Source organism: Polypterus senegalus, chromosome 7 (assembly GCF_016835505.1).
Source record: "Polypterus senegalus isolate Bchr_013 chromosome 7, ASM1683550v1, whole genome shotgun sequence".
NCBI classification, from domain to species: Eukaryota; Metazoa; Chordata; class Cladistia; order Polypteriformes; family Polypteridae; genus Polypterus; species Polypterus senegalus.
Genome location: NC_053160.1, coordinates 45,783,333 through 45,802,753, shown reverse-complemented (window position 1 = coordinate 45,802,753; position 19,421 = coordinate 45,783,333). Strand labels below are relative to the sequence as shown.

Genomic DNA, 19,421 nt, shown 5'->3' with positions numbered 1-19,421 from the left:
GGTAAATTAATGTTTATCATCAGTTTTCAATTTATTCTATAATATCATCTAATAAACAGGCTACAGTCATCTCTGAAAAATCATGTGCTAACACATCTGGATTTCCCACACATCCTGGAATTACAGAATGTTGCAAAAGTGAAGGACTGGAGAGAAAGCTCTGCTTAGCTGATCTTCGTTTACCTTTAGAAGAGTTTCCTGCCTTGGAGGAAACAACAAATGAAGAGATCTGTCAGCAGTTTCAGAAAGATCCACAGACGTATGGAAACAGGTAATGAAAGTCACATTTGAAATGTTTTCTCTATAACTGTCATTTTAGGTGCTTTGGGTTTCTAATGTAAACACAAACCGTTTTTGTTCACATAGAAATGCCCTTCTATACTAGTAATAGATTTTTATATGCACCATTTATAGAGCCAATAAAATTTGGTTCGAAGGAATTTCTATTAAGAAAATTGATTGAGATTTGTGCTGCCAGTAAATCCAAACATCCATTCGACAGTAATAGATAGTAAATTAATATGTTGTCCTTGTATTCACATTAAAACTATAGAGATATACAGTGCCATAAAAATTCCCATTCCATCGCTAAAAAATTGACATGATATGTTATCTTGACTGAGCATTTGTAACTCTGGGATCAAACTATTGTATGATGCCTCTTCTACCGTTTACTAATAAGAATATTGCTTACATGAACAAAGTTGGTGAAAGAATTAAGCTATAGCAACCCAAAAAAAAGAAAAATACAAAGAAAACTATTTGACATGATGGATGTATTTATGACAATATAAAGCAGAGACAGAGACAAATATATAATTATTATTTCATACATTGATAGGTGTTTGAATAAATGAATGAGTGGGAGAACAGGCTTAGCTAAAATAAAGGCTCTTCTGAGTTGTTTTAAAAACTGAGAATAGTTGTGTATTTTTCAACTTTGTTAACAGATCATTTTCACCTTTACTCATACAAAAAATATATAAATAAAAATAACATTCTCAAAACCACTTAATTCAATTCCAGGGGCCTCATGAATAACGCCGTGCGTAGAATTGACACTATAACATGATGTAAGCACAAAAGCCAAAATGTGCTTACGTAGAAAAAAATCCAGATGCAGGAATCTGTGCGTACTCCAACTTCCATGTTCTTCTGCTCCATAAATCCCGGTCAGTGTGAAAAGTAACGCATGTGCACGCGCCTGCTGTCCCACCCCAATTCCTCCCAGAATTACACTTCTTTGAATATGCAAATCAATATAAATAGCCCTTAATATCAGTGTTCTGTGAAAAGACAATGGGAAAAGCACAGGGGAAAATATAAGAATTTCAGCAAATACCAATTGGAGGCAAAGGAAAAACATACTATTTGTTGATTTAAACAGTGGTATAATCAACAAAAGGAAGTTGATCGAGTGACATAGCGTGTCAGTGAAACGCGAAAGCTCAAGTTCACAAAGTCGCACAGTGCCAAAATAAAAAAGAAGTCACATATCAAATTCGCCGTGAAAAGGCGAGTTGTAGCCCACTGTCTGAGCTTATTAGAGTACAGACAAAAAAAATAGGCACACAGTGGGAAAAAAGCACAAAATGTCAACTTTAATCTCGAAATTTCTACTTTAATTACGTAGTTTATTTTGTCATTAAAGTAGAACATCATAAACTTCATCTTAAAATCATTTAATTTACTAGTTTCTCAAATCCCATCGTAACTAAAGTAGCATGTTAAATGCTTTGTTTTGTATTTGATCTTCAATGTGCTCGATGTGTGTGAATCACTACGTGCTTCCGTTCTTTCTCTTTCTCCGACAGGACACAGAATCCATTACATTCGTGATATTACAGCTCTCTGAATAATTAAAATACTGAGATGTATACGTGATATTATTTTCATGATGATTGGAATGAAAGCATGCTTATTAAACATGGGACTACAATGACGCAGTGATTGTTCATGTCTCACACAAGATGCTGCTGCGCCATGCGCGAACTTCGATGAAATAATTTATTGTAGCAGTACTGTCTCTTTCAAATGTACTAACCTCCAATTCCTGTCCTTACTTTTCTTTCCCCAAATACCCAATTGCCACACAATCAGCTCTGTAATAGACGTTAAGCCACCTGTAAGCTTACAACGATGATTCTTCAAAACTTTTAAGGAACATTGAAATATCTTCATAGTACATATTTAATTATTCTATCCATCTATCCTTCCAGTGTCGCGCCAGCCTCAGCAAATATAAAGTGCAAGGCAGGAACAATACGTAAACTTCCTTGTGCTGCGGCACCGTGTCCTCACATGTTTAATTATTAACAATACAGATTATTTAAATGAAGTTAAATTTTTATCTGTATAATATAATCAACATATTTTGCTGCATTTCATCATAAAAATAAATCGTCATCATATGTAAATATGCGGTTTATAAAGTGGCACAGGTTGTGCAATATTATAATTGTAGTGCAAGTTTACAGTGGGGTAATTGTACTTATAAGTACAAACAGTTCTACAAGGAGCAATTGATTGAGTGCGTTTATAGTTCTTGGGATGAAACTGTTTCTGAACCGCGAGGTCCGTACAGGAAAGACTTTGAAATGTTTTGCCGTGGCTGAAGCAGCGTGTGCTTGATGCTGTATACCGATAATTCTCTTTCCGATCAGCTGCTGCTGTGATTCCACACTCAGATACAGTGATATAAATACTCCGAGTGGTGCAGTGAGAGTAATATGGAAAAAGATGATCTGCTGTGGCAACCCTTAAAGGGAGCAGCTGAAAGAAGAAAAAGAAGAAGAAGAAGATGGTGCAGTGAGAGTAACAATGCTAAAGCAGTTATGGTATTTGGAATACTATGGCTATTCCCTGGACCATTATATTGTTACAGGTAATCTACAATCAGATGCATTACACTAATAAACAATATGCGGTTAGTTTCAGTGTATTTATAAAGCCGCGTCAGAAATGTGGTTCTAAGAAATAAAGGGTAACCACACAGGAACAGTAGCACTGCTTTGACGCTGGGTACTGCCAGTCTGCAAAACCGAGCCGAGAACTTGCGTACGACAGGGTATGAGGTACCATGGAAAAGTGTGTGGCTTTACGCCAAATGTAGATTTTATACATCACGATTTGAACATGCAACATTTCTGTGCGTACGCACTGTTTATACATGAGGCCCCAGGTCTCCTGGAAGCATTGGGTGTGAGGTAGGTACCAATCCAAAACAGGGTACTCACAATCCTGCAGGGCCCGTTTACAACTGCCAACAAATCTAACAAGAACATCTTTTGGATGTGAGAGAAAAACCGGAGTAACCAGAGGAAAACGATCACATGAATGTAGAGAATATGCAAACCTTAGTCCAACTTGACCAAATGTGGATCCATGGGGCAGCAGTGACATTGTGCCAATGTACCTCTCCTGATAAACAACATAAACATTTTTAAAAATTGTAAAATAATTAACAGTTATACAAAGTAAAAGCACTAAAACTTTATCCATGGCAATAATTAGTAGTACATCAACTTTGCTATCATAAAACATAAAGGACATAAATGCTTATAGAAATGGTAGTATGAAGTCTAATTATTTTTAAATTTCACTTGCAGCCAGCTCTTGCCAGATAGAACATACACATGATCAACTCTTACAACTCTAGTAGATAAAGGATAAGTTTTGTATTTTTCAATTAAAAAAATATTTCTTCACAATCATGGTACTGTATTTATTAATTTGCCACATGAAATTGTGTTCTAAAATGAAACATTTAATTTAATTAAAAGAAAACAAATAGCCTGTTGTTTCAAATTCAACAACTGTTTTCTGATGCTTGTGGTTTGGCTGACTTGCATTATCCACCTTTATTTATTTACTCAGCATTTTCTATATTGTGCTTGCACACAACATACCACAGATATTTTGTTATGTTGAGTGTTAACTGGCACTACAGCACTGTGAACTTCAGCAGAAATCTAAGGTTTTTATACAAAATACATTGTAGTATTAGCAGTTCAGTTCAGATTTATTGTTCTTTGTATAAAGTACAATGAAATATCTGCTCTTCAGCAGCACACTCCTTTTAATTTTTAATTTAAATAAAAAGTAAAAATAAATAAAAAATAAACAAAAATAAAATAAATATAAAGTACTCTTGCCACTTTGTGTGAATCTTACTCAGTAAGCTATGTAATATAGCAACGCAGAATGTAATAGGTGAAACGCAGGTACTGTGTAGAAAAATTATAATATGATTTAAGTGCATTGCTGACCAGATGCTTTCAGGCCATGCTGTCAGGTTTGTCTCTATCAAATTGTCTCAGTCTGCAAACATTTGTGCAGATCATCATTTGTTACAAGCCATGACAGAATATAACAGCTCAGGAAACAGAATTGTAGAGAGAAAAGTATGATAATATACAGCCTTGAATCAATGGTGTGGGATATGGCCGGCCTTTCATCCAGGCCAATACCCCCAGGTCGCCAGGTGGAGCCCAGCATGCAACATATAGGTGCCCTGAGTTCCAGCAGGGCATCACGGACTGTGGAGTTTTTCATCACAGCCTGCTGGGTACCATGGGGGCTTATAGGGGCCACTGCAGGAAGACCCAGAGACTTTGATTTCACCTATAACCCGGAAGTACGTCTTAGTCACGGCGACAGAAGGAATGACGTACTTCCGGGATGAAAAAGAGGACTTTTTATCTGACCCGGAAGTGATAGGAAATCACATGGACTGAAGGATTGGACACACTTCCGGGTCAGACAATATAAAAGGACGATGGGAAATCCCAGACGTCGAGCTGAGCTAGGTGGAAGGGTGGCAACGCGCCTGGGAGTAGGAGGATTATGTATAGTTTAATAATTGTGATTCATATGAGTATTGTGGAGTATAGGGTGCTTTGGGCACATTATTTTGTTAATAAAACAAATATTTGGACTTTTACCTGGTGTCTGACGTATTGCCCGAGGGTTCAAGGGAGCGACAGCGCCCCCTATCTGTCACAATGGAAATTTGCAAATTGGGAGTACACCCACGGTAAATGTTAAAACTCCATTCACGATAGCCATTGCAAGCAGACAAGTGACCAGGAATGAAAGAAAAAAAAAGATAAAGAAAAAAAGATACTAAGAATCTATACTAATAAAAGGCAAAGCCCTCACTCACTCACTCACTCACTCACTCACTCACTCACTGACTGACTCATCACTAATTCTCCAACTTCCCGTGTGGGTGGAAGGCTGAAATTTGGCAGGTTCATTCCTTACAGCTTCCTTACAAAAGTTGGGCAGGTTTTATATCGAAATTCTATGCGTAATGGTCATAACTGAAAGCAGTTTTTCTCCATTTACTGTAATGGAGATGAGCTTCAACGCCGTGGGGGCGGAGTTTCGTGTGACATCATCATGCCTCCCACGTAATCACGCAGTACATAGAAAACCAGGAAGACCTCAAAAAAGCGCTGAAGAAAACATGCATTATATAATTGAGAAGGCAGCGAAACAATAAGAAGCGAGCGAGTGACATATACAACCATATTCATGAGTTCTGCTACTTCGGAAACAAAGCACGATGTAAACCTACACTTTAAATTAAGTTCATAGACAGGCTGCGCTGGCGTTTGTAATTTAGTGCCTGCCCATATAAGGCCGTCCGTCAGCGGCAATCCAATAGCAAACTTCCACGGGTAAATATTCACGGGTGAAGGACTGTGCTTATGGAGAGGAAGATGAGATGGTCAGGGTGGTGTTTGACACAAACTCAGCGAAACTGCGAGAGAAAGTTTTAAGTGCCAGGACTAAGGTAACATTAAATACAGCCATGGACATAGCACGAGATGGCACCAGCACAGCTGGGAATCTCAATGCATGTACACCGAGCGCTCACGGAACTGACGAGTGCACAGATAAAAGCAACAGTTCCAAAGAGCTGAACAAAACCGAATTACACAATTGAAAAGGCAGCAAAAAATATGAAGTGTCTGATACATATAAGCATATTCATAAATCCAACTACTGCGGAAACAAAGCACACGTTGGAAAAGTCAATGTCCCGCTAAAGGAAGACAGTGTAAAAAACCCGTGCATGCAGTGTGTCAGGTCTCAGATAAAGAAGAAGACGAGCTGTTTATTGATGCAGTAAGAAACGAATCGATGAATGAAACCTGTCATCTTTACAACGATTGACAAACACGGAATGTAACTTGAACACAACACATCCTACAAATACGAACCTGATTGAAAGAAATAATGATAATCAAATCCTTGATGACAGCAACACTCAGTAACACTCACAAAACAAATACTGTATATTGACAGTCATGTTACATTATTTTTAAAATGTTCCCTTTTCTTTTCTAGCTTTTTAACACACTACTTCTCTGCGATATGCGGGTATATATATATATGTATATATATATATCCCGATCTACATACTCGAATAATGGATACTTTATTCGCCATCAATGATTGTTTTGGTAAAGCCATACTCAGTGTATTCATTAGATGAACGGTAAAAAAGTAAGAGCGAGGGGAGGATGACTTATTGAGGCATGCAGGCTGTAGTCTTGGCGTCAACTCTATCTGAATTGCGATCACATTTGAAAAATATATCTTTTCAAGTTCTATTTAGTCCATATGTGTCAAACTCAAGGGCAGGGCCACATCCGCCCGGCGTGTAATTATATCCGCCCGCAAGATCATTTTATATACTGTATTATTGTTATTAAAGCCCGGGTATATGAAGCACTGGTAACACAATAAACTACAGATCCCATAATGCAGCGCTTCAGCTGCCTTGCCGAACACTTACCGTTAATCAAGTCTACCTTATGATGCTGCAAGTTATTGCGAAGCTAGCTCACACGATGCTGAAGAGAAAAGTTGATTCTGAAAATAGAGCCTTTAAAAACCGATGGGAGGCTGAGTATATGTTTACTGAACCCGTGTGTCTCATTTGTGGAGCTAATGTGGCTGTAATTACAGAATTTAATCTAAGACGGCACTATGAGACAAAACATCAGGGTAACCTGAATGCAATGCAGAAGATACAGAAAACAGCATAATTAAATAAGAATCTGACACTTCAGCGGACGTTTTAACCGTGCACAATCACAAAGTGATTTCAAGTGAAGCTGCTTTTATGGGAGACACAAATGCACCAGTTCACCTTGCCCCACTTTCCCTGTTGCCAAGTAATGTTAAACCAAGTCGTCACTACAGTGTTCCCAAATACGCACTTTGCTGATAAACTGAGCGCACTGAGTTTGCACGGCGCTTTGGTGACTTTGAAGAACAAAAAAAGTCCGTCTACATGCGGCTCGAACCTTGTGCATGTTTGGTAGCACATATCTGTGTGAGAAGCTCTTTTCAGTGATAAAGACTAACAAAACAGCACACAGGAGTCGCCTCACTGATGAGCACCTGCAATCCATCCTGAGAATCTCCACAACACAGAACCTCACAGCAAACAGAAACGAACCTGTGGCCAAAAAGATGCCAGGCGTCCAGCTCTAAAATGACATATGAGCAAAGACAACTGAATGATTTGATTTGTTATTGCTGAAAGGAACACATTTTATTTATATTTCCAGGTTTTGTTATGCAGCATGTTCATATTTGAATTTGTATAATTTTGACAGGATATATTTTTATGGAGAGCAAAATCTTTTGGGATATTTAAAATCTAAGTTTATTTTTATATAAAATTACATAAGAGTAAAGAAATTTGAATGTTTGTTCTTTTAACGTTTACTTTATTTCTAACTTGTATAATTTAGACAGGATATATTTTTATGGAGAGCAAAATATTATAAGTTGTTTAAGGTTTGAGTTGATTTATTCACGAATAATATTCCTGTCTGTTTTTACCATTCCTACCAAAGATATTTCTGTCGACTAAATAAAAATTCCTTCTATTTAAAATTTAAATAGAACTTGAACAAATATGATAGTTCATAATATCCACGCAGACTTGCACGTAAGAGCGGGAGTCATCCGTTTTAACAAGCAGCGTATTGCACTGATACTAAAAATGAGAGCTGGTCTCGGTACGACAGGCTGGTGTAAGAAATGCAGGTGAGATAAAGTCCAAACGACTGTAGACACGATCAGATGTCTGGCCACGGGAGGTGCCGCTATTGACTCCACAGTGATACAACTTTGTTTTTAAACTCCCCTTTCCAATATCGAGATAAGGATTAATCTAAAACACAATCTGAACTCTGAAAGTACTTTAATTCCTGTTGCTGTGTTATTTCCGCAAGGACGCACAGCATTAATGGCTCAAATGATAAGAGAAAAGAACAAAACTATTCTCACAACGTGCAGCAAGTAAACAAAGGAACAAAAAACGTGCGAAGCCCGAACTTTCACCCGGAAATATGTAAGAAAAGTTTTACAAGTGTTTCTAATATATTGCCATTAGAGGTCGCAATTCAACCTGGCAATGGATTTTCTAACATAGCCTCCCCAACTTTGTTAACACAAATTTGTACTTCAGAAGAAAGTCACCATCACCCATCTGGTCTATATCCATCACAGTCTTCAAGAGCTGGAAACCTGACTAATTTGAGTACGTGTTGGATGTACACCGATCCTTCACCTAAACCTTCACCATACATATGCGACCATCAGGTCCTGAGTACATTTCAAAAATCTTACCGCTTGGCCATGATGTTCTTGGTAGCTGCACATCAATAATCATGACTAACTCTCCAACCTTCAGCTCATCACAGTTAGTTTGTCATTTCTGACGGAGCTGAAGACCAGGTAAACAATTTTTTGACAAAATTACTCCGGAAGTGATCTGCTAAAATTTGACTGTGACGCCATCACCATCGCCCCGGCAAGTCATCTGGAGGGTAAACTACCTGTAGTAATGAAGTATCTCACCGCCCCATGAGAAACAGATTTGGAGTTATCGGGTCAGGATCTGCCACATCGGATGAGACATAACCCAGGGGTTTGGAGTTCAAAATACCTTCAACTTATATAAGAACAGTAGCTAATACAGTCTCAGTCACAATATTGGTTCCAAGGTCTACTCCTAAGGCACTCTTCACTGACCTGACTTCCAATTCCCATGGTCCCTCCAAAATGTGGACTACTTGGTAAGTTGAACTGAAATTTCACTTGTTGTTTAGCGAATTGCTCCTGCAATGAAGGTGCCATGGTTGTAACAGCTTCCTTTAACTCAGTTTTTCCTCCTTGAAAATTTGTACCTCTGTCAGGCAGAAGTTCAGCAGGCTGGCCTCTTCTTGACACAAATTGATGGAAAGTCATGAGAAATGCATCAATACCTAAATGTTCAATTAAATCTACAGTTAATGAACACAACAAGTAGTCATACATTTGGATATAATTCCCCAAACTTTTTTAATCCTCTGGCGAATTTTCACCGTAAAGGGACCAAAGCAATCAACCTTCATGAACCAAAAGGGTGGCTAAAATAGCTGGAGTCGTGCTGGAGGCAGATCCACCCTCCTTGCAGCCTGAGTGGTGTCACGCCAATGCTGGCATTCCCTACATTGGTGCGGATGTCATCTGACAGCCTCGCGACCCCTTAACATCCAATATTTTCATCTTACCTCTGCAAACACACACTCTGGCCCTGGGTGCATAAGTTTTCATCATAGTTCTGAATGAGAAGTTTAGTTATTGGGTGACTAGGGTCCAGCACAATGGGATGGATGCCTTCCTCTTCAAAACTCTCTATTCTTCTTTGCTGGCCACCGACTCGAATAAGACCCATCGTATGGTCAAATTCTGGTGATAATGTCCTCAAGAGACTGCTTAGAGGTATTTCTGCTACTGATTTAAGATTCTTGAATTCCACAGGAAAACTACTCTGTTGAGCTCTTCTAAGGAGCTCAACCTCCACCTCTCTCCAGGCGTCTGCTGAGCAGTAAGCGCATGGATTTCATCAGCCGCCCCGTGAAGATCCTGGATGGTAGTCTTAACTAAGTCATTCCAAGACTGGGATCTGGAGGTCTAGTGTGCTGCTCCATTACAAGATTCCCACAGAAGGTGGCTTTTCTCATTTCGGTGCAGTCCTCAGGTGGGTCAGTAATCAAGGAACACAGACATTCATTAATAATCTTCTCTGAGAAAGGAAGGTCCATTTCTCCATCTGTTTGACTCACTAAGCTCTTTCAGGGTCTTTCCCAGGTATCAGCTCGACTGTCTTTGGTTGCTATGTGACTCCAGTTGTCTAGATTGGTTAAGTTTTGTATTTCTGCTACACTTATGCCTACAAACAGTTCATATCGGCAGGATTCGGATTTCAGCCAGGTCAGCACTGTAGTGGAATAACTCCACAAGAGTACGTGCCTGATATGCAAAATCAGCTCTGTGGTAAGCAGTTGTGCTAACTGAGCACAAGTTAAAGCAGCACAAAACTCAAGATAAGGCATTGAAATTTACCGTTTGGAGGCTACCCTGGACCTAACCATCATGAAGCTAATGTGTATTTCCCCCATTTCATTTTCAGTTCGTAGATAGGCAACAGACCCATATTATCGCTCTGAGGCATCACAGAACACATGTAAGTCTCTCTTAGCCCTGGGGGTATCAGCACATGGTGGATGTAGTAACGAGACAAGATTACATGCTTTATACTGCCTAGCTCCTCTACCCAGGTATGCCATCGTTGCACAAGGATGTCAGGGGTAATGTGATCATCCCAACCACTTTCAGTCTTCCAAAGATCCTGTACCAGAACCTTGGCTCGTACAGTAAAGGGAGTGAGAATCCCAGTGGGTCATACTGGCTGGCAAGCAAGCACCTTGTAAATGTTTCACTTAGTTGGCTCAGTGCATTCAATTGGACGACATTTGTAACCAAGACTTCCCAAGGCACAGTTCCAGCGAAGACCTAGTGTTGGCTTCTGTGGCTCGCCGCCATGCTGTGAAAGCCACAGTACAGAATTCTCTGATCTGGCCTCATCTTGGGAGATGTTGGACAACAGATGCAAAATTGCTGGCCCACTGTCTAATTTCAAAGCCTCCTGTGGAAAGGTGTTGACACAGTTTATTTACAGTTGTGTTTGAAAGTTTGTGAACCCTTTAGAATTTTCTATATTTCTGCATAAATATGACCTAAAACATCATCAGATTTTCACTCAAGTCCTAAAAGTAGATAAAGAGAAACCAGTTAAACAAATGAGACAAAAATATTATACTTGGTCATTTATTTATTAAGGAAAATGATCCTCAGCTTTCAAAGATGTTCAGGTCCTTCCAGAACATTTCGATTGGATTAAGGTCAGGACTTTGACTTGGCCATTCCAAAACATCACTTTATTCTTCTAGCTGCTGTGGCACTTTCTATACACCTTCTCTTGAGGTATGGACTGTACAGACAGTTATCCACATAAAAGCTTGCAGCAAAAGATTGACACAATTCCACACCTCTTCATAGCCTTCCTGATTGTCCTGAGCATGCTTTCTCAATGAATATGTTGTACAACAGGGGCTACAGGTTGTGTCCTCGATTAAGGTAAGACTTGCCATTCATAAACACTTGGTAACTTATCACAGTCCATATTTCTCCATATCAACCTCAGTAATGACCGGTCAGATGGTGGCAATCGTATCTGATGAAACATAACCTTGATGTCACCAGCTATGGCAACTATATGCTGTATTAGCTCCTAGGCACTTTCTATACAAACTCTCAGAAGAAGAACACAATTCCACACCTCTTAATGTGGGTCCCAAAGTTGGACCTGCAAGCTGATGATCATTTAAGGCCAGTCCGTCCAACTCTGATAGAACACTCAGAGCAGTTGAATACAAGCCTGTATTTACTGTTATGCTGCACCATATGATGTGTTTTGTACCAAGTCTCTTCATGTGCCTTTGTTTCTTTTTCAGTCTGAATTTTGACATGACCTGCATCCACAAGCTTCTGGATGTGCAGTGTAGGTAAGTCGACCAAATCTCAGTCTTTCAGAAGACACCTTTCTAAATGTCAGAGGGGGGGAAAGCAGAGCTTCTGGCGAGGCAAGGAAGAGTGGACTTCTGAAATGTTTCAGTAATGGAGTTGCATATCTTTTGACCCCATGGACCTCAACTCTCGTCTTTGTGTTAAGCAAGTCCAGGGCTTGTTGGTCTTGATTAGACCGGGTCATTAGCTGTAGTTCAAAAAGGGTAAAGTGTCCGTCTGTCAAAGCCGCTCTACATTTCTTATCAGTTCAGTGGTGGGGGATGAAACATTCATCAGTATATACCTTTCATCTTGTTCCTGTCCTTGGATTAGACCTGCAGGCCCTTGTAGTGTCCATCCCAAGGCAATAAGGACTGCAACTGGTGTGTCCAATGGACCAAAAGTGACTGGTTGAATTGTTATCACCAGGTGAGGATAATCTGAGCCTATCAGACGCAAAGGACATGCCTGGTCTATTGGTGGTAATGTACATTACGGAGATGCAGGTAGCGCTTCTTTAAGTCATTAATAGGGTATGAGTTTTCTGACAAGTACAGACTGTTGACAGTGAAGGCCCACTGAATGGTATATTTTTTGTCGAGTTTATTCACTGAAGACACTTTGAAATTCACTGCATTTACAGGAACCCGGACAATACCCTGTTGGAATGTTCTATGAGTCATTAGCTCTGGTGTTTGTGGTAACGCTAGTGTGTTGACTGCTGCAGACATGATAATGGTCCTTTACGATCCATCATCTAGGACAGCAAACGTCTCAACTGACCGCCCAGCATGGTGCACTAGAATCTTCACAACTTTAAGTAGCACTTGGTGTGGCCATCTGTTCCTGTGAATGTACGGTATATGGCATCAGGCTTGACTACAGTCAGAGGCACACTCTGACCTCTTCTCTGCATAACAGTATCAGGCAAAATCATAAAGTGAAGCTCCTTACATGTGTTTCATGGCTTCTTCAGCGTTCAGGAGTCAGGGGTGAGTGTACAGCCACATTTTCAACAATGCTCGTTATCCCTTATCCAGTTAGCAAACTGTTAAGCGCTTGATTTCTTGAAGTCTGTGCAGGCCCTCAAATAGTGCTGCCTTGTTATTGCAGAATGGGCAATAAGGTTTGAGCTTTTCATTGGACTTTTTAGCTGAAGAAGAGGGCTGAGGATTCTGTTGATTTACAACTGGCTCAGCATTGTAATAAATTGTGTTGGTAGGCCCTGTCTTCTGGAATGAGGGTGTATTCGCCTTTCTGCTGTTCTTCAATGTTTTGTAGCCAAATTGACCAGTCCTGCAGTGTGTAGGTACAGTCTGCATTGGACTGTAATATTCCTTGGCAAAGCAATATTCCACAAATCCATCACTATAACTAGGGGGCAACTTGCTCAAAAGCCGATCCACATGTGATCCACACCTCAATTAGCAACCACCTTCTCCTTCCAAGGCCCGAAGCATACCGACCAATGAATGCACTGAAAGGGCAAAGTCCTCAAATGCTTCAGCATCCCCAAATTTTACAGGTGAGGCATTAAGTATTTCTTCTCTTTCACTCTGAACTAGCTACCTTGGTTGACAATATTTTTCTTTCAGCTTTGAAGAATATATTTGATATTCCTTGACAGGTGTCTTTTTGGTGGTGGCTTGCGCCACTACCATCTACTCAAATGATGTTCCAACAGTGATGGATAGTCTGCATGACCATCTTGGTTGAACCCTAAATACAAAGAGGACTATTTCATTTATGTTAGGTTCAGAGGGGACTGGGTGGTCTTGGCCTGGAACCCCTGAATTTCATCGAATGGCCATGGACCTTATTTGTTAACTAATGTTGTCATTTCTTATTTTGTCTTTTATTTTCCTTCATTATGTAAAGCACTTTGAGCTACTTTTTGTATGAAAATGTGCTATATAAATAAATGTTGTTGTTGTTGTTGGATTTGTGCTATGCATATATGCTTTGGCCAGTTTGTGTGCACCGGGACATTTCAAACATCCAAGCAGCACTCGTATTTGTACTGTTCAGTTAGATGGGGATGGCCATTTAATAGACTGTCTAGTCCCATTTTGAGTTTAGCAAAATCACTCTCTTTGCCATTCTCAAAGCATGGCAGTTTTGACTTACGAATCCCACATGATGAAGCAATGAGCAAGTCCATTATATTGGGTGCGACTTGCACTGAAGGGACATAGGCAGATGGCCTTGACAGCAAGGGTGTTTCTACAGGCATGTCAGAAATTGTAGGAGGGACATCCACAAGCTGGACAGGCTGATGTACAAGTCGTGGACCACCAGGCAGTCTGTGCCTGGCATTTTCACTCTGCATATTGTTTGTTACATATTCAACTGGTGTATTAGTTATAGGTAAACTAAAATCCTGGGGGTCTTGGGACAATATGGTTGCAGGAGGGATCCTGGCATTGTCCTCGTTATCTCTACTAGACAGGACTAATGGATAGGACATGGTGAAGGGCACTGCATTCGCATTAAGCAAACCTTTAGTTGGTGCTGACAGATTCATGAAGTGCTTTGGGATCTGGGGAACAGTAGGGGTCACAATCCCCTTGCGTTCATTTTCAAAAACAAATTATGAAATCATTTGAGCTTCTTCTAACTGCTGTTCAGCCCTTCTGAGACGTCGCTGCTGAGACAGCTGCTGTGCTATAGCCTCTCTTTCCTTCAATGCTTCTCCAGCCTGACTGTCTAGTAGTCTACATCGCTTATCTATTTTAAGGTCCTCTTCTATTTCTTTCCTGAGTTCTTGCAGTTCCACATATTTCTTTTTTTCTCTAAGAATGGCAGACTGTGAATCGCTCAATGACAAATTTCTAACATTACTGCGCTGTGAATTTACAGTGCGCTGTGATAAAGTGGGCTGTGACCGCTTGTTGTGACCTGCATGGGAGCCCAAAGTCGTCTGAGGAGTACAGTATTCCTTTGGGATGTTGAATAGCTTGTGCCAAAGGGTGCCTTTCGTCTTGATGGGTAATATCTCACCTCATAGACACCTAGCTGGGGTGATACGGAGGCAAACTGACTGCTGACTGCGTGTATCAGTGGCAGAACTTGTGTGGGGAGTTGTGCTTACTGTGCATTCAGGAGAGCAACTCGTCTCAGTAAATAAAACAGAAGGACTGACCTGACCAGCTGCTGAAGGGTTAACATTTCCAGCCGTATTGATTTATCTGAAGTGGTACTGTGAAGAGCAGAGGTACTCAGCTCATCAGCACTTTGCTCCTTATCCATTTGCCTTTGAACTTTATCCTTGAATTCCAGCTCGAAGGACCATATAAGTAAGGGCTGGCCTCGGTACGACAGGCTGGTGTAAGAAATGCAGGTGAGATAAAGTCCAAACGACTGTAGACACGATCAGATGTCTGGCCACGGGAAGTGCCGCTATTGACTCCACAGTGATACAACTTTGTTTTTAAACTCCCCTTTCCAATATCGAGATAAGGATTAATCTAAAACACAATCTGAACTCTGAAAGTACTTTAATTCCTGTTGCTGTGTTATTTCCGCAAGGACGCACAGCATTAATGGCTCAAATGATAAGAGAAAAGAACAAAACTATTCTCACAACGTGCAGCAAGTAAACAAAGGAACAAAAAACGTGCGAAGCCCGAACTTTCACCCGGAAATATGTAAGAAAAGTTTTACAAGTGTTTCTAATATATTGCCATTAGAGGTCGCAATTCAACCTGACAATGGACTTTCTGACAGATACGATATAGCTGTGTGTGTATATATGTAGATATGTATGTATATGTATATATATGTTTATATATGTGTGTGTGTATGTATGTATATATATATGTATTTGTGTGTATATATGTGTGTGTATGTATGTATGTATGTGTGTATGTTTATGTGTGTGTGTGTGTAAATATATATATATATATATATATATATATATATGACAACAACACTCATCACTCACAACAGTGACAAAACAATTACATTGACAATTATGTTACTTTATTTTCAAAATGTTTCCTTTTCTTTTTCATTGCTTCTTTAACACACTACTTCTCCGCTGCGAAGCGCGGGTATTTTGCTAGTCTTTTATAAAATTTGTTACTTCAAGTTCAATTTTGTAAACTGATGCCACATAAATTGAAAGACAACTTTTCTTAGGTTAAACCCTTTGCTGCTTCTGATTTTAACTCACCTCACAGTGCAATCTAGACATATTGTGAATGCTGTAACTTGGGTGTGTCAGGGCTTTCAACATCATACGCCCTCACCCAGTCAACCCAGCCAGAGGTGATCAATCCCGGACTTGTGTCTAGGTAACTTATATGGTCCATAGGTCCCCCCTTTTGATCCACAGCCATCTTGATGCTTTCTCAGCGGCATCAGTGACATCCCTGATGGCTCTCTTATTGTGCAGTCCCCTAATTCCCAGCTCCTTGAGAGCCCTGCTTCAACATTCACTTACGAGCTCCTTGTACTTATAACTCCTCCTCTCGAATGAACTGACAGTCTCTGTGATAACTCTCAGCACCTGGCCGAAGTGCCACTGATAATGCCTTTTTCCCAGGGCTTTTGGGCAACAATTTAGAATATCTTCCAGGGATCCTCTTCCCTGGCACAGTGGGCATGTAGAGGTTTCTGTCAGTCCCAAGGAGAAGACATTGGGACGGGGAGGACATTGTAGACTGACTGGATAAGGAATTTAATCCAGTGTGGCTCAGCTTTCTACAACTCTGAACATGAGATTTTCTGGACCATTACCTGCTCTTCTAAGTTGATGCATTCTGTAAGTTTTAAGGCTTTTGCCAATGACTTCCATTTTAAAAAGCAGGGACTGTTTTTTTTTTTATTTAATTCATAGAAAAGCCAAGCGAAATGACACCTTTTATTGGCTAACTAAAAAGATTACAATATGCAAGCTTTTGAGGCAACTCAGGCCCCTTCTTCAGGCAAGATGTATCAGAAAATGACATGGACATTACAGGCAATGCGATAAATCATCTAATTAGACTTTAAAAGCCTGCTTTTTAAAGATAAGTCACATAGGATCAATACATTGTTTAAGAAGAGTTATGGTTGTCATATCTGAGTCAGAACTGTTACTGCCCTCACCATTAAAACAGTGTTCCCACATCATAAAATGTGCTGACAGTACAGATAAAATTATTTTATGCAGGTGATACATTACAGCTAATGAAAAAGGACTAAGCAGGCATACAGAAGCAGTTTGCATTTTCTCCCCAGGTCTGTGTGGATTCCCCCCTGCATGATCCTGATTTCTCCCACTGTCAAAAGACATGAAGGTTAGGTGAATTGGTAACACTAAACTGGCCCTAGTGTGTGTTTGTCAGTGTGTGTCTTCGTTTGTGTGTGTGTGTGGTCACACTGCAGTAGACTGGCGCCCTGAGAAGGATTTATTCCTGCATTGCATCCTGTGCTAGCTGGAATAGGCTTCGGCACCCCCGCTACCCAGGTCTGAATTAAGAGGGTAAGAAAATAACATGGGATGACATTCAACCACAAATACTGGAGGAATAATGTAGTATTTGTTCCACTCACAGAACACTGAACCAGCTTTTTACCCTTTCAAGGATTCTGGAGGGTTCATGGGGGCCTACATGTGTTTTATGTACTTGCAGAAGTCATATGACTGAAATTCTCAGGGTATCCAATGGGCAGTGCTATTGCAGGCTATTCAGTCCCTGTACAACGGGAGAGAAAGTTTGGTTCACATTGTCAGCAGCAAGTCAGACCTATGAGGTTTACTCTTCATCATCAATTCTGTTCATAATTTTTATGGACAGATGTTCTAGGTACAGTCAAGGTGTGGAGGGTGTTTTCATGGTTCTCAGCTGGAAATGGGTGGAGTGCCTCCTTCAGGTAGGGGATGAGGCGCTGCCTTAAGCGGAGGAGTATAAGTATCTTGCGGTTTTGTTCACAAGTGAGGGATGAAGGGAGTGGGAGATTGACAAGCAAATTTTACCAGTCAGTCATGGAGAAGAGAGAGATGAGACAAAGACAAAGCACTCAATTTACTACTTGATGTACATTCCTGCAATTATATATGGTCACAAGCTTTGAGTATTGAACAAAAGAACTAGTTTACTAATACAAGCGGCAGAAATTAGCTTCCTTCACATGGTGTCTGGGTCCAGCCTTAGAGATAGGGTGTTATTATATATTGTGTTATTGGTACCTTTTATATAACAGAAAATGCAATAGCGGAGATACAATGAGGTCTGGTAGCGAAGGTAAGTTCCATTGCGTGACCATGAGTCCGTGCTTTAGGTTTAGAAATATACAAATAATAATACTATGGGGTGTCACACTGTTTAACCCTAATGCCTCACAGCTCCTGGGACCTGAATTCAACTCTCTGTGGAGTTATCATATTTATTTTGGTGTTCCTTTTACTTCTTATCAGCTAAAGGGAAGCCTTTCAGTTTAATTTGTGACTATAAGTCAGTATGAGTGAGTGTGCAAATGTGCTACGTGATGGATTGATGCCCTGGCCAGTATTTATTCCTGCCTGATGGACTAGACTCCAGGCATCTTGAAGGGGCAGTGTATAAAGCGGGTTCAGAAAATAGATGAATGTTCTACTGATTTTCAAACCACTTTGAATAACAAGTCAAATCAGGAAAACTTACAAGCACAGTTTAGTCAATACTAATATATTGGTGCCCCTTGCGCCAGATGCTCCTGGGATAAGATACAAGTACTGCAACCCCATATTGAATTAGATGGTGCAGAAAATACTTGCATGGATAGATGGATGAAGGTAATAAATAATATTGAAATTAAATTAAGATGAAAGCACTCAGGAATGTATTTAGTCACAGTACAGTATAACTCATAACTTCAAACATTCAAATTACTTACTTCAATTATTTATGAAAGTATCCAGATCAAACTTTTTGTCTACTTTTTTTTCTATTCTGAAAATGTGATGCATGCAAAATTACTCCCACAATTATAATTTTCATACAAGATAATTCTAACACCTGGTGTCCAATCCAGCTTCTTTTGTCATCTGAATTATCTCACAATTACTTCACATCAAGGGCTTGAGGGGCATAATAGCAAAAATACACTCCCTAAAGAGTGTGGTCTAAAAATTGTATGCAATTCTCTCTTTTATTTTAGACACATGCAGGAGAACCACACACTTGAAAGAACAACAAATAATAGTAATACTAAAAAGAATAATACAAAGTCCCGAAGTCACACTGGCCCTACTGAATGCAGGATGCTTTATTCCTGGCAATCTGTGGGGAAAGGTAAATGGCTTCCTCCCAATAAACACTCCACAGGTGACTTTCTCACCTCTACAATAAAGCATGACTCCATCATCCTTTGTAATCAGGCTGCACAGCCTTTCCTTGAGCTATTATTTCTGTCCATCCAACTTCAGGCTTAGTGTAGAAGTGCATATGGCTTCTGTAAACATGTCTTCAGGGGGGTCTCATAATTTGTCACATGCTGCTAAGTTACATGGAGTGGGTCTAGGATGGAACCAA

The 19,421-nt window shown here is 40.1% G+C and overlaps 1 protein-coding gene across 1 annotated transcript in view; it reads left to right on the top strand.

Annotated features, from left to right (window-relative positions):
- gc (GC vitamin D binding protein) overlaps positions 1-19,421 on the top strand; it is a 149,659-nt gene that overhangs the window by 46,553 nt on the left and 83,685 nt on the right. Inside the window, exon 4 of the mRNA XM_039758572.1 lies at positions 60-271. Within this exon, the coding sequence (XP_039614506.1) occupies positions 60-271 (212 nt within the window). The remainder of the gene's footprint in view (positions 1-59; positions 272-19,421) is intronic.